The sequence below is a fragment of the Somniosus microcephalus genome, chromosome 1 (genome assembly GCF_052327205.1).
Source record: "Somniosus microcephalus isolate GS21.2 chromosome 1, FLI_Smic_1.0, whole genome shotgun sequence".
Classification (NCBI taxonomy): domain Eukaryota; kingdom Metazoa; phylum Chordata; class Chondrichthyes; order Squaliformes; family Somniosidae; genus Somniosus; species Somniosus microcephalus.
The window spans coordinates 53269684-53291885 of NC_140987.1; the positions used below are offsets into that span (position 1 = coordinate 53269684).

General features: G+C 43.2%; 2 protein-coding genes across 3 annotated transcripts in view; one reads left to right on the forward strand and one right to left on the reverse strand.

Moving 5' to 3' along the window:
- Positions 1-1039: 1039 nt before the first annotated feature.
- The window catches only part of cfap97 (cilia and flagella associated protein 97), a 50438-nt gene continuing 29275 nt past the window's right edge, over positions 1040-22202 (reverse strand). The window contains exons 3-4 of one of the 2 annotated variants that reach the window (XM_085981334.1): positions 5527-5668; positions 1040-1425 (exon numbers count right to left, since the gene is read on the reverse strand). In XM_085981334.1, coding sequence (XP_085837460.1) covers positions 1364-1425; positions 5527-5668 — 204 coding nt within the window. In that variant the 3' untranslated portion in view covers positions 1040-1363. Of the gene's footprint in view, positions 1426-5526; positions 5669-22202 lie in introns of those variants that run through there. The other variant, XR_015077506.1, reaches the window with a different exon arrangement.
- On the forward strand, positions 1443-5441 carry LOC147124080 (uncharacterized). The gene is made up of 3 exons (XM_086011568.1): positions 1443-1455; positions 3600-5034; positions 5372-5441. Exons 1-3 carry the CDS (start codon positions 1443-1445, stop codon positions 5439-5441), a joined length of 1518 nt encoding a protein of 505 aa, XP_085867694.1.

A 22202-nucleotide genomic window follows, 5' to 3' on the forward strand; every position in this document is an offset into this window, starting at 1 on the left:
TTGTACATTTACCACCTGAACTACAATCTCATACACTAGTGCTAATCTCATCATTTGGCATATCAATGCAGAGCTTCGTGCATGAGGTTTGGCAGAGTTATATACGGTAGCATAGTGGTTATGTTACTGGACTAGTAATCCAGAGGCTTGGACTAATGATCCGGAGAGATGAGTTCAAAATCCCACCACAGCAGCTGGGGAATTTAAATTCAATTAATTAAATAAATTTGGAATAAAATGATAGCTTCATGGTCACCATTACTGATACTATTGGATCGTCGTAAAAACCCATCTGGTTCACTAACGTCCTTTAGGGAAGGAAATCTGCCATCCTTAACTGGTCTGGCCTACATGACCCACAGCAATGTGGTTGACTCTTAACTGCTTTTAAACACCACACGGACTGCAGCGGTTCAAGAAGGTGGCTCACCACCACCTTCTCAAGGGTAATTAGGGATGGGCAATTAGCGATGCCCACATCCCAGGAATAAATTTAATAAAGTAGTAATTATGGCTTAGTACACCGTTAAAAACCCAGTTACACCTCATTCTTAATTTTTTATGGGGTTTTTACAGCGTGATTAGAGTGTAAAAAGTGGAAGTTCACGTCAATTCAAGTGATTTCTAAAATTTCCATCTGCGAGGACTTCAACAGCGCACCCTGTGGCGGAGCGGGAGATCACTGTGCGGATGCTATAAGTTGCTGTCAGTTTTGCAGAGTAATGGCGGGGAATGCTGACAGCTTCGCCATTACAACCACAAAATCCAGGCCATTGTTTAGGAAGAACAGTCACAACTGCTCAATCGGTAGGAGCACAAATTGAACTTCAAGCACAATGTTCACCATAATCATTATATCGCAGTTTAAAATAATGTCGGCAATTGTCATTCACAGGATAATTTTATCTGCTCGAAGATTATAATAGAGTGCAATTAGATATAATTGCATATGCAGTTCAGTCTTATGATCAATTAAAATGTTTCAACTATGCATAGCATCATGCTCTATTGCAAACAATATTTTCAAAAAACAATGAGATTTACTGTAAATTTCACACTTTATTAAGAAATATTGGATAAATTATTCAGATTAATGCTCAATTGCAAAAAAAAGCTCAATACCCGGTCAATCACTATACAAAACTTATTAGCAGATATCACATTGCACATTTATAAAACACACCTCAATTTGACATAAAAATATTGAAGCTAGGTTTTTGCTTAAAATATAGTTTAAGAATGGTCTTAAACATACAGTATGTAGCCACAGAATACAAGTCACTTCAACAATAGCAACAAGCTGAGTCCAGTTAAACTTCTATGACTAGGCTGCTCAAACAGGCTTGGGTGGTTTAGCCGAATCTCAGGCACTTGAATTAGACACTGGATGAATATTTTTGTGGCTGGATGATCTTGAACTGATTCCTAAAGTGAAGAGAAAAATGTACATTAAAGGTAACTTAAGAATAATGCTAAAATAGAATACCACTTGAAGTTTGGAGTTTATTTTGATCCATTTTAAATTCTGCACACTTGTGTAACTTGGACTCTGGCTGAGAGGATGGTTAGCCACTGGGCATATCTGCAATGCTGCTGCCAGTATTACTCCAAAAACAACTGCTGGATGCATAAAGTGAGGCACGAGGTGGCACTTCAACTGATGCCTCATTACAGGAAACTCTCGATTTACCGGCACCTAAATAACCGGAAATCTCTAACCGGCAAAATTCAGGAGTAGGTTCAGGTAAGTTTTACTTCATATTAGTGGCTGTTCCTGGATCTGTGGTTGTGTAACCGGGGTTCCTGCACCTGTTGCTAAGCAACAGGGACGCCTGGATCTTGTCTTGTGGCCGGGGTTCCTGCACCTCTTGCTAAGCAACAGGGATGCCTGGATCTTGTGGCCAGGGTTCCTGCACCTGTTGCTAAGCAACAGGGAAGCCTGGATCTGTTGCTGTGTACGGGGCTCTCGTACCTTTTACTATACCTCTCTGTAATCCAGACTTTTTGATAAACCGGCACCACGCCGGTCCCGGATAAAAAAGAGTTTCCTATATCTCCATTAACGGTTAAATTTCCATTTGATGATGTGCCTGAGCATCATATTTGCTATCTGATAGAAGTCAGTGTCAGCAAGGGCCAAGATTTGAGCCTAGGTTTCAAAATCTGTGGCATAACTGACCAATGCAATACCAGGAGGACATCTTCCTCTTTTCTTTTGAGTTTCTCTTATTCAGCAAGAAAGAAACCAGAGCAGCAGAATTTCTCCTCATCTCCCTTCTGGTTCTTTTGCCAATTATCTTAAATCTGTGTCCACTGGTTACCGACTCTCCTGCCAATGGAAACAGTTTCTCCCTACTTGCTCGATCAAAACCCTTCATAATTTTGAACACCTCTATTAAATCTCCCCTTAACCTTCGCTGCTCTAAGGAGAACACTCCCAGCTCCTCTAGTCACTCCACATAACTCAAGTCCCTCATCCCTGGTACCATTCTAGTAAATCTCCTCTGCACCCTCTCCAAGGCATTGACATCCTTCCTAAAGTGTGGTGCTAAGAATTGGACACAACACTCCAACTGAGGCCTAACCAGTGATTTATGAAGGTTTAGCATAATTTCCTTGCTTTTGTACTCTATGCCTCTACTTATAAAGCCAAGAATTCCCTATGCTTTTGAAATAGCCATATCAACTTGTCCTGCCACCTTCAAAGATGTGTATGCGAACCCGCAGGTCTCTGTTCCTGCACCCCGTTTAAAATTGTAGCATAGTTTATATTGCCTCTCCTCATTCTTGCTTCCAAAATATATTACTTTACACTTTACTATCCACCGAGTGACTTCCTCGAAAAATTCAACCAGATTAGTCAGTCATGACCTATCCCTTATAAAACCACGCTGATTCTCTTTCATCAGCTTAGTCACTCTTTCACTAATGATAGACTTGAGTAACTTCCCCACAACAGGTCTGTAGTTACCTGGTTTCTCCCTCCCTCCCTTCTTAAATAATAAGTGACATTTGCAATTTTTCAATTCAAAGGCACAATTCCCAAATCTAGAGCGCGCTGGAAAATTATGACAAATGCGTCTGCAACTTCCTCACCTATTTCTTTTGCTACTTTAGGATAGAAAGCATCAGGTCCTGGAAATTTGTCTCAAGTCCCATTATTTTCTCTATTACCAATTTTTAAAAAAACTTATATTAAATCCACTAAGATTCCCCTTGACCTATTTTCAGGCTCCCTTGTACCGCTGATAATTTTTCCGCTTTCTCCACTGTGAAAATAGATACAAAATACTAATTTAACAAGTCTGCTATTTCATTACCGTCCATTATAGTCTCGTCTGCATCTGTTTTTAAATGGGCCCATATTCCCTTAGTCTTGTATGGCCCTGCAATGCTATCCCATCATATTGTGCTGCAGACATGCATCTGTCCTAAGGAAGCACAGGAACTTACTCCTGTGCACCAACATATTTTTATATAATGATAATGCTCAATTGTGATTTATTCTGTATAAACTGTGTTGAGCTTAGTTTTGATCTTTTGCTTTGTTAAAAAAAAAACTTTTGTGCCCATTCTCTTGGGAAGTGTGGCGTAGTAAGTCACTGGGGAGAGACCGTTCACCTGCTCAGTGTGTGGGAAAGGATTCACTCGTTCATGGAACCTCACTGAACACCAGCGTATTCACACCGGGGAGAGGCCGTTCATCTGCTCCGTGTGTGGGAAGGGATTCATTTCTTCATCCCACTTCACTACACACCAGCTTGTTCACACTGATGATAGATCTTTTAAATGTTCTGACTGTGAGAAGAGCTTTAAAAGCAGAAATTCTTTGCTGGCACACCAATGCACTCACACAGGGGAAAGGCCATTCACCTGCTCGGTGTGTGCGAAGGGATTTGCTCGTTCATCCAACTTGCTGGCACACCAACGCACTCACAGCGGGGAGAGGCTGTTCACCTGCTCCGTGTGTGGGAAGGGATTCACAGAGTCTGCCAACCTCACTGCACACCAACTTGTTCACACCAAGAGACCTTTAGAATGTTCTGACTGTGAAAAGAGCTTCAAAAGCACAAGGGATCTGCCGACACACCAGCGAGTTCACACTGGGGAGAGGCCGTTCACCTGCTCCGTGTGTGGGAAGGGATTCACTTCTTCATCCCACCTTACTACACACCAGCTTGTTCACACTGATGATAGATCTTTTAAATGTTCTGACTGTGAGAAGAGCTTTAAAAGCAGAAATTCTTTGCTGGCACACCAACGGACTCACAGCGGGGAGAGGCCGTTCACCTGCTCCGTGTGTGGGAAGGGATTCACAGAGTCTGCCAACCTCACTGCACACCAACTTGTTCACACCAAGAAGAGACCTTTAGAATGTTCTGACTGTGAGAAGACCTTTAAAAGGAAAAATGATCGGCTGGCACACCAGCACACTCACACTGGGGAGAGACCGTTCACCTGCTCCATGTGTGGGAAGGGATTCATTCGGTCACCCCACTTGCTGAGACACCAACGCACTCACACCGGGGAGAGGCCGATGGAGTATAATGTGGGAAAGTGCGAGGTTATCCACTTTGGCAGGAAAAATAAAAAAGCAAACTATTATTTAAATGGAAAGAGATTACAAAATGCTACAGTTCAGAGGGACCTGGGGGGGGTCCTTGTGCATGAAACACAAAAAGTTAGCCTGCAGGTACAGCAAGTAATCAAAAAGGCAAATGGAATGTTGGCCTTTATTGCAAGGGGGTTGGAGTATAAAAGCAGGGAAGTCCTGCTACAACTGTACAGGGTATTGGTGAGACCACACCTTGAGTACTGCGTACAGTTTTGGTCTCCTTATTTACGGAAGGATATACTTGCATTGGAGGCAGTTCAGAGACGATTCACTAGGTTAATTCCAGAGATGAGGGGCTTGACTTATGAGGAAAGGTTGAGCAGGCTGGGCCTATACTCATTGGAATTTAGAAGGAGAGGTGATCTTATTGAAACATATAAGATACTGAGGGGGCTCGACAAGGTAGATGCAGAGAGGATGTTTCCCCTAGTGGGGAAATCTAGAACTCAGGGGCATAGTTTTAGAATAAAGGGTCGCCCTTTTAGAACTGAGATGAGGAGGAATTTCTTCTCTCAGAGGATCGTAAATCTGTGGAATTCTCTGCCCCAGAGAGCCGTGGAGGCTGGGTCATTAAATACATTTAAGGTGGAGATAGACAAATTTTTGCAAGATAAGGGAGTGAAGGGTTATGGGGAGCAGGCTGGGAAGTGGCTTTGAGCCCAAGATCAGCCATGATCTTATTGAATGGTAGAGCAGGCTCGAGGGGCCAAGTGGCCTATTCCTGCTCCTATTTCTTATGTTCTTATGTAAATGCAGTAAAGATGAGGGTGGAGAAAAAAATATTCTTAAGGAAGCAATTCATTCATTATCAATTGTCAAAGAATAGGTAAGTGTATGAAATGCCACTACAGATGATGTTATTCTAGTGCGTGCGAGTGTGTGTATATGAAGAGTGGTGTAAATATACTAACTTGACATGCTCCCACTTGTTGTTGGCCTGCTTCGCTGTGAATAGGACTCCGTGAATGACATTTGTCGCTGGTAATCCAACAGCTGAGTAGAGCGCGTCAGCCCGACAGTTGGTTTCACTGCCTCCAATCTCTTCAGAAAAGCCTGTCGTTTTCAGAAAGGGAGCAAAGTTTAATTTCACAGAACATGCGACAAATTGTTCCACTGGGGTACAGAATATAATTACCAGACAGGCACTAAAACAAAGCATTTGGTAAAAATGTTAATACCGCTGCTGTGATTTTCTAATCCACCTATATCAGATCTTATTGAGAACTGAAAGTGACATTTTTTGATAGAACTGACATCAGTTAAATTTTAACGAAAGCCCAAAAATGGAAATGTTTGTCAATAGATAAACAGTTTATGATGTACATTAGAATGTGTACTAGAAGATCTAGCTCTTCAATCACCAACACAGTAATCAGATAACACCAGCAGAATTAAAGTCCCAAGCCACGTTTTGGTTCCCGTGATATCTAGTCTCGTGGAAACAATTTTGAAGACGGGGCTGGTATTGTCATAAAAATAAAAATCTTGTGGTATCAGGAGAAATTGAAATGCTGGATCAGGAATTGGCTCCAATTCCACAGCCAAAAAGTTGCAGTTAACGAATGTGGTTCAGCTTGGAGACCTGTTACTAGTGGTGTCCCTCGGGGATCGGTCCTAGGCCCGCTATTCTTCACGGTCTTTATTAATGACCTAGACAGTGGTGTTGGGAGTATGCAGATGACATCAAAATCTGTGCAAGAGTTAAGATGATAGAGGAATGCAATCAAATCCCAAAAGCTAGGGAGTGGGCCACACAACGGCAAATGGTGTTTACTTTAGATAAATGTAGTGTCATGCATGTTGATTGGGCCAACATAGAATACAGATATCATTTCCAGGGAATAATACTGAAGGAGGTTGATAGTGAAAGAGATCTTGGTGTTATTGTGCACCGATCACTAAAGGTACATGACCAATGTAGAGAAACTGTAGCTAAAGCCAACAGGGCACTGGCTCCTGATCCAGCAACGCCTCAATTTTAAAAGTATCATCCTTATTTTCAAATCTCTCCATGGTTTCGCCCCTCCCCATCTCTAACTTCCTTCAGCGCTACAACCTTCTGAGGTCTCTGCGCATCCCTGATTTTCATCACTCCATCATTAGCGGTCGTGCCTTCAGCTGCCTAGGCCCCAAGCTCTGGAATTCACTCCCTAAACCTCACCGCCTCTCTACCTCTCTTTCCTCCTTTAAGATGTTCCTTAAAACCTACCTTTTTGAGCAAGCTTTTGGCCACCTGCCCTAACAACTCCTTATGTGGTTCAGTGTCAAATTTTGTTTGATAACACGCCTGTGAAGCACATTGGGATGTTTTACTATGTTAAAGGTGCTAGATAAATGCAAGTTGTTGTTGTATTTACAGAACCACCCAGTATAAATCAAAGGATTTAACACTATACAGGTTGCTGGTTAGACTGCCACTAGAGTACTGTGCCTGGTTTTGTTCACCCCCTCATGGTGGATGGTATAGTGGTCTTGGAAAAGGTCCAGGGGAGAGCTACAAGAATGATTCCTTGCTTAAAGAATCTCAGCTACTCAGATAGGCTGAAGGACCATGGTGTATTTACTTTAGAGCAGCATGGACTTAGAGGTGACCTGACAGAGGTCTATAATTTAATTAAAAGGCTACATACTGTCCCTATTGATAGATTATTCCAGTTTAACAGACTGGGAGGTCCAGGGGACACGAGTTTAAACTACGCAAGAGTAGTAACAGACTGGATGTTCAATGGTTCTTCTTTGCCCAGAAAATAGTGAGCCTCTGGAATACATTGCCGGCTGATGCGGTGGGTGCGGCATGCCTTCAAGAGGGAGCTGGACCGGTTCCTCACTGGGGCAGAGGTTGCATCATATAGAGGGCAAGTGTCTTTATAGATAACACTGGGTCCATGTGATCTCCTGGACTGGTTTCGAATTCCTGAGGGGGTCGAAGAGCAATTTTCCAGAGTATTTTTTCCTCTTACTGGCTCTGGGCTTTTTCCTCTTTTTTTGTCTCTCCCAGGAGATTACATGGCAGCAGCGGTGGGTAGGAAGAAGTGTTTAGCCATGATGGTCGGTCAGGCAAGTTTGATGGACCAGTTGGTCTTTTCGTGCCCATCAATTTGGTATGTTCACACGTCGTAATGCTATAGTCAGTCAGCTGTGGATTTGGGTATTGCTTGTGCCCCGTTATGGCAATTAAATAATTTGTATGAGAGACTACTATAGCATATCCATTCATATGCACCCACTGGCCAGTTGCCACGACCTTGCTCATCTATCTGGTCTCATATTAAATAACTACCCAAGAATTTGATTAAGAATTATAATATTTTCTGCAACGGTTGCAAAAATGAAATATTAAATCTTGTAATCGCACAGACTATGCTACAGATATTCAGTTAAATTAAGATTATTCAAATCTTATAAACAACATTGACTTGCTGCAAGTGTTATAGCAGATTGGAGCACATCCAATAGCTACCATGGAGAAAGCAGCATAAGTAAATCCTCTGACTGTGTACAGAGGTTTCTTTATATCCAAAAATAACCTGGTATCTGTAGAGTGCAATGCCATTAGTGACTTCACACTACAGTCAATTTCATTAACTGATAAATAAAAATATAAAAAGAGGAATTAATTTCTACATGCAAGTCAAACCAATAATGAACAGCGGCTAGTGCATGATTAGCTCAGCTGTAGAGAACACACTCACATAATGGCTTTAAATGTCATACAATACTAGTATGGCTTAAAAACGGCGAGGACTGGGCACTTAATATTCAAGGGTACATGGTGTTCAGAAAAGGTAGGTGTTGTGTATGTAATATGTGTGCTACTTTGAACCTATGGACAGGACTGCACTACTTGTTGGGCGTAGTGATACGCAGTACCACTCCTGGCCATAGGGGTATAAATAGTACTGTGGGTACTGATCTCCCCTCAGTTCCCGCCTGTGGGCATGAAGTAAAGACCTACGTATAGTCCCTACCTCCAACCAGTAAAGACCTGTTTGAGTTATACGTTTAAGTCTTTGTGTTAATTGTTCAATACAATACACATACTTAACACTGGCGACGAGTCAGGTTCTTACCCTGCGGCAGTTGAAGAGAGGTTTCAAACATCACCACCCCACTAGAAGCGACAGGCTTTAGGACTCTGAAGCCTCCATCAGCGACTGAGCACTGGAGTGCAGCAAACATCCTGACAGCTTCCAGCGACTGACAGAAGTCTTTCTGCAGTTTCCTTGTTCAACCTAGGTGGTGGGGTAAGCCGTGCAGTGTTGGCTGCAAAGACAGGGCTGGGGAAGTTGGAGAAGATAAGGACGATCGCAATCCCTGATAAGAGCCGCGGTGAAACGCGCGAGCGGGTAAGCCAGAGCCCGGGAGGGAGCGAGCAAGAGCCGCGCGAGCGGGTGAGCCAGAGGCCGGGAGCCGCTTCAAGTGCGAGGCGCAGCGCGGGCCAGCGATCGGAACCAAAGATAAGGGCCGCACTCGGACTGAAAGGCGCGGCGGCTGCAGAAGCTCAAGGTGCGAGAGCCGCGGTGCACAGCGCGGGCTATCGATCGCGGCGAAGATAAGGGCCGCATTCGGGGGCTGAAGGGAGACGGCGTCGGGGGACGGGTGAAGACCGCCAAGCGCGGGAAAACCGCCATTTTGTGGGCGGAGGACGACGGCAAGAGCGGGAAGCCGCCATCTTTGATAACAAGTAAACAAAATAAAATCTGAGAAATTGCAAATCTACAATGCCTAAACACGGGAATATTAGCACCTTTGATAGTGACCTCGAAGATTGGGCCATATATGTTGAAAGAGTAAAAAATTATTGTAAGGCCAATAAAATTCGTGACCAAGATAAAGCTCTAACATTATTAAATTTAACGGGTGCGAAGACATACGGGCAATTGAAACACCTGTTATCACCAGATGAACCGGCGGATAAGACGTTCGATGAGATTGTTACTGTCCTGAAAGATCATCTAAACCCCACGCCGCTGATGCTAGCGGAACGATTTAAATTTTACGACAGAAGGCAGCTACAGCATGAAAGCAATGCTGAATATTTGCTGGAATTGCGTAAATTAGCGAAATATTGCCAGTTTGGAACGGGACTGACAGATGCACTACGAGACAAATTTGTGTGTGGTTTATTTAAACAGGATACACAAAAGCGACTGCTCGAGGAGAATGAGCTGACGCTTGAGAAGGCGGTCACTATGGCAGCAGCACACGAAGCCGCAGCGAGAGGCACGGCAGTAATGCAACTACGGTCACCGGAGCTCAGTACACACAAATTGGGTGTGAGTTCTGGCAAATGTTATCGTTGTGGAAAGACAACGCATGATCAGAACCAGTGTTAGTTTAAAAACCAAGAATGTAGAACTTGTGGTAGGCTTGGACATATAGCTAGAGTATGCAGGTCAGGGAAGAAAACCAGCAACAAGAAGTCACCGCAAGGAAAATACGCAAAGGTACACAAGGTGACCGAACAGAAGTCCGATTCAGACGCTAGCAGTAATGAACTGGCTAGCTTAAGCTGTAATGAACTGGCTAGCTTAAGAGTACTCAACGCTGGTAAGGGTGCAGACCTCCAGACAATTTGGGTCACTCTTCAGATAGAAGGAGTCCAAGTAAAACTGGAATTGGACACTGGATCGGCATTGACGGTCATAAATAAGAAAGATTACGGAAAGTTATTCCAACATATTCCCCTACAGGATACGGGGATTATATTGAAAACATACACGGGGCAAAGAGTGTACCCCATCGGGAAAATAGAGGTTGCAGTGGTCCACAAGGGCGAAGACAGTCAAATAATGGACTTATATGTGATATCTGAAGGAGGTTCTCCACTACTAGGACGGGAGTGGATTAGGAAAATGAATATGGACTGGCATTTCCTACAAACAATAACGAGTGAGAACTCGGTGTAGATAGTCGGCCCAGACTCTGGAACGGATGATGGTAAGCCCAACTCAGGTGCAAAAGACAAAGTTTCAGCACAGAATTCCACTGAGCAACAACAACATAGTTTAACTGTGGATTCTGAGTCTGGCAAGTCTACTGATGTGCCCATTTCTGAGGGACACCGGGCTCGAACTCAACTCCATTTCAAACTACAACAGCAATTAGAACAAATGCTTCGCCGTTGTGAGCAAGGGTTGAATGCAACGAAAGAGTTCTTTGATATAGAGTTGGAGAATCTGGAAAGACAACAGAAGCAGCTGATGGAGAAAATGGAGCAGGAGCACACAAAACGTCTGATGTCAGAGGAGTTAACGGTCAGCCAACTCCTGCATATGCTGAAGGACAGGACTCTGAAATGGGAAAAACTTGAACACGAACTTCAATATTCAAACGAAAGGGGTTCGGAGCTCTCAAAGGTTATTGGAAGAGCTGAGGTGGCAACACAGACTGAGATGACTGCAACAGAGCAGCCCTTGGATGCCAAAAGTACGCTGACTCACGTCAACTTAGAACAACAGACCGCTGAAACAGCTGCTCCGGTAGAGGGATTGAATAGTCCGATCAATCAATCTCCAAAAGAAGTTGAAGTAGTAAAATCTCAAATGAGGTCATTAGTAAACGACTTGCTGAAAGCCCAGAAAAAGTTGGATGAAGAGGTACGCATGAAGAAGTCTCTTCAGGAAAGATGTCTGGACTTGGAACAAAAGCTGGCTAACGCCCAGCTGGGTATGGAGGAAATAGAAGACCCTCTCGCTGGCCTAGATCAGGACGATACCGAATATTACTATGTCCTGTCCTGCCCAACTTGTAACTTCGACTCCCACCATACAGAAATCATGGAGGAGCACCGAAAGTCTACGGAACATCGGGAGAAGGTGGCTCTACTACGGAAAAAGGAGGGAGAGAAGGAAGAACTGCGCATGCAGCTGGCAGCTGACAGTGGAGCCCAGAGAGTCTCCAAGAAGCAGAAAAGGAAAAGTCGAAACAGAAGATGACCCATCTGAACCATTATTACCTCTACCAGATCACACACGTGGTCCCTCCGAACGGAGCCAATTCAGTTCGGAAGTTCAAACTGTTAAATCCATGGAAGGACTATTGAATGAGTCACTCCAGCAACGTGAACCGACTCCACCACAGAGATTGAATCTGTGAACTGTTTTCCGCAGAGACTGAATCTGTGATCTGTTTTGACATGAAGTTATCTATGTATCTATGTTATTCTGTTATGTAAACCTGAAGTTATATATGTATATATGTTATTACGTTATGTTAAATGGGGAGATGACTGTAAAGCTAGGAAGGGAGGAATGTTGTGTATGTAATATGTGTGCTACTTTGAACCTATGGACAGGACTGCACTACTTGTTGGGCGTAGTGATACGCAGTACCACTCCTGGCCATAGGGGTATAAATAGTACTGTGGGTACTGATCTCCCCTCAGTTCCCGCCTGTGGGCATGAAGTAAAGACCTACGTATAGTCCCTACCTCCAACCAGTAAAGACCTGTTTGAGTTATACGTTTAAGTCTTTGTGTTAATTGTTCAATACAATACACATACTTAACAGTAGGGAAGGAAAGGGGGGAGGTGGGGTGGCAGTGCTGATTAAGGAAGACATTGTCGTGTTGGAAAGGGAGGATGCTCTTGAGGGGACAAGGACAGAATCCATTTGGTTAGAGTAGAGGAGCAAAAAGGGTATGATCACATTATTGGGGGTATTGTACAGGCCTCCAAATAGTGAGGGGGAGGTAGAGGAGCAAATCTGCAGGGAAATCGCAGAGATATGCAAGAGCTATAGAGTGGTGATATTAGGGGACTTTAATTACCCAAATATCGATTAGGATAATGCTAGGGTAAAGGGAAAGGAGGGAGAGGAATTTCTGAAATGTGTTCAGGAGAATTTCCTTGACCAGTATGTTCTTGGCCCAACTAGGAAGGAGGCATTGCTGGATCTGGTGCTGGGGAATGAAGTGGGTCAGGTCGATTAAGTGTCTGTGGGAGAACACTTGGGTACGAGTGATCATCGTATCATAAAATTTAGATTAGCAATGGAGAGGAGCAAGGAACAATCTAGAGTGGAACTTCTAAACTGGAATAGGGCTAACTTCAATTGGATGCGAAAGGATCTAGCCAAGGTAAAATGGAACCAAAGACTGACAGGAAAAACTGTAACGGAACAATGGGTGATCTTTAAGCAGGAGATGTTCCAAGTACAGGCTAGGTACATTCCAACAAGAGGGAAGGGTAAATGAACCAAAGCAAGGGCTCCTTGGATGACGAGGGAGACAGAGAAGATGATGAAACAAAAAAGAGGGTGTATGATGCATGTCAGGTAAATTCTTCAAGGGAGAACCAGACCAAATACAATAAGTTGAGAGGGCAAGTGAAGATGAAAATAAGATTAGCAAAGAGAGAATATGAGAGTAGAATGGCGGTTAACATAAAAGGGAACCCAAAAATCTTCTACCGGCATGTAAACAGTAAGCGGGTAGTAAGAGGTGGTGTGGGGCCTATTAGGGACAAAGAAGGTGATATATGCTTAGAGGCGCAGGGCAAGGCTAGAACACTCAATGATACTTTGTATCGGTGTTTACTGAGGTGCTAACAAAATATCGGTAGAAGTGGAAAAGGTAGAAACAATGGAAGGGGTGAAAAATGATAGACAGGATGTACTAGAAAGACTGGGTATGCTTAGAGTGGATAAGTCGCCTGGTCCAGATGGCTTGCATCCCAGATTGCTAAGGGAATTGGGGGAGGAGATAGCAGAAGGGCTTGCCATAATTTTCCAATTTTCCCTAGATGCGGGGGAGGAGCCTGAGGATTGGAAAGTGGCAAATGTGACACCATTGTTCAAGAAAGGGTGAAAGGACAATCCTAGTAACTACAGGCCGGTCAGTTTAACATCAGTGGTGGGTAAAGTTTTAGAAACAATAATCAAGGAAAAAATTAACAGGCACTTGGAAAGGTTTAAGCTAATTAAGGAGAGCCAACACGGATTTGTAAAAGGCAGATTGTGTTTGACTAATCTAATTGAATTTTTTGATGAAGTAGCAGGGAGGATTGATGAAGGGAATGCAATGGATGTTGTCTACATGGATTTTAGGAAGGCATTTGACAAAGTACCACATAGAAGGCTGGTTAACAAAATTGAGGCTCATGGAATAGGTGGGTAAGTGGCAGCTTGGATAAGGAATTGGCTTAAGGACAGAAAACAGCGAGTTGTGGTAAATAGCTGTTTTTCAGACTGGAGGATGGTAAACAGTGGTGTTCCCCAAGGGTCAGTGCTGGGGCCACTACTTTTTGTAATATATATAAATAAATGACCGGGATATTGGATACAGAGTAGAATTTCTAAATTTGCCGATGATACCAAACTTGGGCGTATGGCAAACAGTGAGGAGGATACCAATCGACTGCAGCAGGACATAGAAAGGCTAGCAGAATGGGCAGACAAGTGGCAGATGGAATTTAATACAGAGAAGTGTGAACTGATGCATTTTGGCAGAAGGAACAGGGAAAGGCAATATATACTTAATGGCACAGTTTTAAAGAGTGTGCAGGGACAGAGGGACCTGGGAGTTAATGTGCATAGGTCCCTGAAGGTGGCAGGACATATTGAGAAAGTGGTTAGAAAAGCATATGGGATCTTGGGCTTCATAAATAGAGGTACTGAGTACAAAAGTAGAGAAGTTATGCTGAACCTTTATAAAGCGCTGGTTAGGCCACAACTGGAGTATTCCATCCAGTTATGGTCAACACACTTTAGGAAGGATGTGAAGGCTCTTGAGAGGGTGCAGAGGAAATTTACCAGAATGGTTCCGGGGATGGGGTATCTTAGCTACAAGGACAGGTTGGAGAAACTGGATTTGTTTTCATTAGAGCAAAGAAGGTTGAGGGGTAATTTGATAAAGGTGTACAAGATTATGACGGGTTTGGATAGGCTAGACAGGGAAAGGCTGTTCCCACTAGTTGATGGTACAAGGACTAGGGGACACAGATTTAAGGTTTTGGGCAAGAGATACAGGGGGGATGTGAGGAAAATCTTTTTCACGCAGCGAGTGGTGATGACCTGGAACTCACTGCCGACGGAAGTGGTGGAAGCGGAGACACTCAATATTTGCAAGGGGAGACTGGATAGGCACTTGAGGGAAATAAACTTGCAGGGCTACGGAGATAGAGTGGGGGAATGGGACTGACTGGATTGTTCTACAGAGAGCCGGCACGGACTCGATGGACCGAATGGCCTCCTTCTGTGCTGGTATGACTCTATGACTAGCGCCAACTGTAACCTGGGGAAAGGGGACAGGGCTGTACCACTTTAAAGGTACTGTGAAGGAAGTTGCTTTAAGATAATAAAGTAAAAATACAAGTTACTATTTAGTTTAATTAAACTACTCGTCTGTTTTTCATTCCTTAAGCGAGTTGATTTTATCTGAGCTTTTATTTCTATTATTGACTAAAAAAAACTGATGCCATCTCTAAAGCTGACATAAATGGGTTTGTGGTTCAATGAACTGCTTCTAATTAAATACATTAGTGCTTAACTTCTCATTTAAGACCTTCTCCTGAAGTGGATTTTTATTCACCCAAGAGAATTAGGTTTGTTACTATCTGAAAATGCATCAGTAGTCTAAAACTATCAACACATCGATCTTTACATTGAGTTTTGGGACAAAAAAGTTGACAATAAATGAACACATCCTTATGTGGTATTTCTCAAATAGATCACTGGATGTGCAATGCAGGCCATCTTTTTAAAAATATGGTATCAGCCACCTGAGCAATGGCCAGATAGCTGACATTTTGTAACTCAGAACCTATTGTGGCCTAAGTCCGGGTCAGGATTACTGATAAATTGTATTTTAAAATTAAAAAATGAGTTGACAGTAACGAAGAAATGCAGTCTCTTGAATGGAGCTTTGCTTTTATCTAACATGTTACCTTTGGGCAGACTTGTGGACTTGCCAGGTATTCTAAGTTCCCAACTAAATATTTCAAATTTACACCAGGGTCATAATGCTGTGCACAGGACGGTTAAACACAGTGAGGCTGTATCATTCGGAACTACCATATGCGTTAACTCCACAAGCACAGCCCTAGTTTATCCTGCTTCCACTAAGGACACTCTGTGCAAGTCAAACATACACGCATGCAGGTTTAAAATAACAAGTAAGGTTAACTATTTGGGGTAGAGCTTCCACTTTGGGCACAATCGGCAAACTGGGCGCAAATTGCGCTGTTTTTCCAAAGAGAAGTTATGGTTCAAGTTTCCGCCCAAATCCAGTTGCATATTCTCACGTAAAATCTTCCATAAACCTGCGTAATCAGTCAGCATAACAGAACCCAATTGTTAATGGTTTTCTTTGCATCAAAAAAATTGAGGTATTTAAGAGTGATAATCTGGTGCAGTTTTATTAATACAATTGAAAATGGGTTTATCACAAAAAATAAGCATTTTTAATAAGAGTGTCACCACCTGATTTTAAATCACTGAAAATGACAAAAAAAACTGATGCATTTACTAGTGTCATTGGTATACACGAGTCAGTTTTAGTAAATTAAATATTTTTTTAAATATGTAAAACGTTTTTAAATGTTCCTACTAGTGCCTATGAACCTAAAAAAAACAAGCTCAATTTGAAGAGCCTCCGCGAAAGGCCGCTATCAGTGGAAACTCGCCATGCTCATTATTTCAATCTGGGGGTGTGGCCAGCTGCAGACGGGGCTGACTTCGGGCAAAATTACTTTTAGACCAGCGCAAAAGATCGCAGAAACACGACTTATGCTTGACATACCTTGGGGGAGAAAGTCGGTGGGCTGCGCCACCAGTTAGCGCCTAAAGAGGGCACTCAGTGGCTTTAGCGCCATTGGCCACGCCTCCCGCGATATTTAGCTGGGGCGCTAATGGCGGCGTTAGCCTGTTGCGCTGCGCCGCCACCGATGATGTCATCGGTGTGCGCAGCGCCCCGATCGTGATATTTGGCAGCGACCGCCGCTGTAGCGCCGCTCGCTAATCGCGCCCGGTTCACGGGGCCTACCTGTGGCGGCAGTGGCGCAAATTAAGGTGGAGGTGCAGGGCGGCCGTTTTTTTCGGCGTCTGCTTGCCAGCACCTCTGTCCCCGGCCTCCTGTTCTCCCACCGCGGCATTGCCGGCTGTTTTCCGAGAGCCCGGCACTTCTCCTCGGTGCGGGGCTCTTTTGCCGGCACTCGCGATTGCTCATCGCGCTGGTGCAGGCCCCTCCCCTCTTAAGAATGGGAGGAAGGCCTGCAGTACCGCAGCGCGCCGTGCCGCAGTGTGTGGCGCTGCGGCACGTTGCGCTGCGATATTCAGTTTCAGCGCCTCGAGCCTCGCCCTGTGTCCCTCTTGGGGCGCTCAAGCTGAATTTCCGGTGATCGGTGCTGCTCCGATCGCAGCGCTAAATCTGGCGCCCAGGTGAGCTTGGCGCCCCGTTTGCGGCTCCACCCAATTTCTCCCCCCTTATGTTTAAAATTCCTCGATCTTTTGTGCTGGTTCGGCCGATTTCACCTACTTTGCGCTGATACTAGCGCAAACTCTACCCCGGTTACACACAAAAGATTCAGCTCATGTAATTTTCCTGGACAGACAGCTGCTTTGATTCTTGAGCAAACCAATACAAGAGTTAAATGGAAAGAACTGTGACTTGGGAAAAATGAAATGGCATCTGAACAACTGAAATGATATGAAAGCACAGTTGTGGCCTACATATCATTAAACTTTTCCTACCATTGATATTTTGTTCTTTCACAATCCTCAAATTTCCAAACAAATAACTTTTACCTGGAACTTCGAACCATGAACATTCAAGAAATGAATTTTAGAACGACAAACTGTACTTAATCCTAAACATCTCTAAAGCCACATTTTTAATTCTGAAGTACACAGCACACCAAGAGTTAAAATCATTTTGGATCTGAAGGTACATGTCACAAGCGTTCGTGTCTGCTGCCAGAATTTTTGGCGTCAAATGGAAATAACTAGCTAAGCACAAGCCAGAGGAAGCACTGTTGCCTGAAATAGCCTGTGCAGGGAGTTATTGCGTTCCAGAATGTGAAATCTTAGAACATACTGAAGATGTGCCTTACACTTCCCTAGCAAACTTTAGAGGCTAGTACTTGCATCACAGCTGTAGAGCAACTAATTACCTTTGACTGAATCACAAACTGAGTGACTGTAGAATGGTGAACCTTTTGTTACTACGCTGAAATCTTGCACAATTTGAAACCCCAGAAATAGTTTAAGAATTTAGTTATGAAGTAGACTTGTGCCACAATCTGTAAATCATTCTTAATTGGCAAGGTAGAAAAATAGAAGCAGGAGTAGGCCATTCGGCCCTTCGAGCCTGCTCCGCCATTCAATATGATCATGGCTGATCCTCTATCTCAATACCATATTCCCTCTCTTTCCCCACACCCCTCGACGCCTTTTGCGTCTAGAAATCTATCTCTCTCCTTCTTAAATATATTCAGTGACTTGGCCTCCACAGCCTTCTGTGGTAGAAAATTCCACAGATTCACCACCCTCTGAGTGAAGAAATTTCCCCTCATCTCAGTCCTAAATATCCTACCCTGTATCCTGAGACTGTGACCTCTCGTTCTAGAGCCCCCAGCCAGGGGAAACATCCTCCTTGCATCCAGTCTGTCTAGCCCTGTCAGAATTTTATACGTTTCACCATCTATGGCTATCTACTGGAGATGCAGCTGGGTGCTGGCACTCGAGTGACTGTACACAGTACGAATCACCATGTTCAGGAGATGGGAGTGGGAACAAATGTAATGCCCGATGTCAGTACAGTACATTCTACCGGCCCACTTAAAATCTGCCTTCACTTGGACACCTTTGATTTAAAAATAAAACAATTTGAACTTTTCTACATCAACAACATAAATTAAAATATATTTATGCAAGGTTAAAGCATTCAAAATGAATTAGATTTAGCTTTCTCAACAGACCACCATCCTGAACTGTTCGGGTACTGAGCGTGTTGAAGAATGTAAACTCAATTTGGAATTTTGTGGGCCAGCTAATTCATCGCAATCTGTCAGCACGTGTTTCTAGTTGGACAATAAACCTGCTCCCCATGTATAATTGAACAACACCTGCAGCTTTCTGAGTTAATTAAACTGCGTGAACAAACAGGGTTTCCAATTTAGCCTCCAGTACACTACACAGTGACATTTAATTATTGCAGGATTCACACAACGTTGGTTGGTATTTGCTGAAATCCAAGAGACGAGCCAGTTTCATTCAGAATTAAGTTACTGCTGTGAATAAGCGGAAGGGATCACAGGCAGCAACTGAGAATGAAAGCACCGCCCCCCCTCCCAACTGTTATACACACACCCCCACGATTGAGAAGTTGTGCGTTTACCAAGATCTGCGCTGTAAAATTCTATGATTTTATGATCTGAGCGCATTAAGGTTGGTTTCAGCACTTATAGCACTGCACCACCTTCTAAAAACAAGGTAGAACTTTAAATCCCATTTCTGGGAACATGCCACAAGTTATGGGAGAGTTACTGCGTATTCTGAGCATTGGTTATCGGCCTTAATGAAGTAACAAAGAGAAGATATCTATTGCTCTCGGACTGAACACAGTTCAAACCACTACTGTGAGCTGACTGGATAAGGACAACGTGCTCCATTCCAGAAATCAAATAGATGTGGCTGGGCTGTCAGTCTTTCATGAGAGTAATACCATAAGTCACCTGCACAGGGACACAAGTTATACATTTTTAATTTTGTTCTTAGAATATGGGGGACCCTGGCAAAGCTGCATTTATTGCCCATCCCTCGTTACCCTAAAATGATGGTGGTGGGCCTTCTTAGTGAACTGCTTCCATAACGGTGCTCCCATTATTTGTACTACTTCAGAGGGCATTAAGAGTTAACCACAGTTTGGACTAAAGTCACGGTTACAGCCAGACCGGGAAGGACATTAGTGAAGCACTTGGGCTTTTATGACAATCAACAGCTTTTGTGGTCACGCTTTTGCTGCTAGCCCACAAATTACCATATGGATTGGATTCAGTTTCACAAGTTGCCAGTGCAGTACCATTACCACTATACCATCATACCCAGTTACAATTTCACTTTTGACATTCTATAGCTAGCAAAAAATGGGTCTCTTGACTGTAGAACTCTTTCCTCAGTCACAAAATTTTAAACAAAGGATGTTGGCATTAGCTGAATTGTTTCCTGTGGCGTAAATTTCTAGGATTCTATGAACAGGTCTCTGATACATACATACATAAATAAAATAGTATATTTGTGGTAAGTCTACAGAAATGTATGAGGGTATGGATTGCATAATAAGGTACTTAAGGAATATGCTAGTGGTATCTTTAGAGTATCACTGGAAACAGGAGTGAGGAGATAGATGAATACGAGATCAATTCCTAAAAATCAGTTCAGTAAGCCTGAAATCTGTTGTAGATAAAAGAGTAGAGGACATATTGAAGGAGGGTAATAATGAAGCATCTACAGAAATATTGAATAAAAGTCAGCATCACTTTATGGAAGGAAAATTATGCTTGACAAAGTTACTAAAATTCTTCAAAGAAATCATTAAACATAGTTAGATTACATAGGGTATACGGCACAGAAACAGGCCATGCCGGTGTTTATACACCACTTGAGTCTCCTCCCCTCTTTCCTCATCTAATCTATCAGCATAACCCTCTATTCCCTTCTCCCTCTTATGCTTGTCCAGCCTCCCCTTAAATGCATCTATACTATTTGCTTCAACCACTCCCTGTGGTAGCGAGTTCCACATTCTCACCACTCGCTGGATAAAGAAGTTTCTTCTGAATTCCCTATTTGATTTCTTGGTGACTATCTTATCTTGATGGCCTCTAGTTTTGCTCTTCCCCACAAGTGGAAACATTCTCTTTGTATTCACTCTATCAAAACCTTTCATAATTTTAAAGACCTCTATTAGGTCACCCCTCTTCCTTCTTTTTTCAAGTGAAAAGAGACCCAGCCTGTTCATCCTTTCCTGATATGTATACCCTCACATTTCTGGTATCATCCTTGTAAATCTTCTCTGCACCCTCTCCAGTGTCTCTATATCCTTTTTATAATATGGCGACCAGAACTGTACGCGGTACTCCAAGTGTGGTCTAACCAAGGTTCGATACAGGTTTAGCATAACTTCACTACTTTTCAATTCTATCCCTCTAGAAATAAACCCTAGTGCTTGGTTTGCATTTTTAATGGCCTTGCTAACCTGTGGCGCAACCTTTAGTAATTTGTGTATTTGTACTCCAAGATGCCTTTGTTCCTCTACCCCACCTAGACTCGCACCCTCCAAGTGATGTGACCTCCCTATTCTTCCTACCAAAATGCAATACCTCACATTTGTCTGTGTTGAACTTTATTTGCCAATTATTTTCCCATTCTGCAAGTTTATTAATGTCCTCCTGTCTTCTTCTTCTTAGGCAGTCCCTCGGAACCGAGGATGACTTGCTTCCACATTAAAAATGAGTTCTCAGGTGACTGATTAGTCCAATGCGGGACCTACAGTCTCTGTCACAGGTGGGGCAGACGCTGGTTGAAGGGGCGGGCGGGTGGGTGGGGTGCTTGGGTTGACGTGCGCTCCTTGCGCTTGGCTTCTGCTTGCTCCCGGCGAAGAGACTCGAGGTGTTCGGCGCCTCCTGTAATTTGTTGCAGTCCTCTTCAGTATTGACTATCCCCCCAATTTGGCATCATCCGCAAATTTAGAAATTGTGTTTTTGATTTCAAAGTCTAAATCGTTAATGTAAATTGTGAACAGCAGCGGTCCCAGCACTGATCCTTGTGTAACACCACTACCCACCGTCTGCCACTGTGAATAGCTACCCTTTACTCCTACTCTCTGCTTTCTGTCTTGAAGCCAGCTAGCAATCCATTCTGCTACTTGTCCTCTGACTCTGTATTCTCTGATCTTATTCATTAGTTTATTATGGGGTACCTTATCGAAGGCCTTTTGAAAATCTAGATAAATTACATCTACTACATTACCATTGTCTACTCTCCCTGTTACTGCTTCAAAAAATTCAATAAGGTTGGTCAAGCAAGATTTTCCCTTTTGAAATCCATGCTGACTATTCATTATTATACTTTTCATTGCTAGATGTTCTTCTATTCTCTCTAGTAAAGAAAGACTTGCATTTATATAGCGCCTTTCATGACCACCGGACGTCTCAAAGTGCATTATAGCCAATGAAGTACTTTTGAAGTGGAGTTACTGTTGTAATGTAGGAAACGAAGGGATGTAGAAAAGTAGGGATTCCATTATTTTTCCTACCACCGATGTTAAGCTGACTGGTCTATAATTCCCTGGACATGTTCTATCCCCCTTCTTAATTATAGGTAATACATTAGCTATCCACCAGTCCTCTGGTACTACACCTTTTTCTAACGAATTATTAAGTATGTGTAGTAATGCCTCTGTTATCTCTTCCCTAGATTCTTTTAAAATGCGTGGATGCAATCCATCCGGACCAGGGGTTTTATCCTCTTGGAGTTTGATTAGTTTATTTAGTATATCTCCTTTTATTTTAAATGCACTTATCTGATTACTCATCTCATCATTCAATGTCATGTTCACCTGTTCTATCTCCCTGGTAAATACCGAAGCGAA

Excerpts from the sequence above, each read along its gene's own strand:
- LOC147124080 (XM_086011568.1), top strand. Across the intron at positions 5,035-5,371 it reads AAGGTAGATGCAGAGAGGAT|TAAAGATGAGGGTGGAGAAA; the intron begins GTTTCCCCTAGT and ends ATGTAAATGCAG.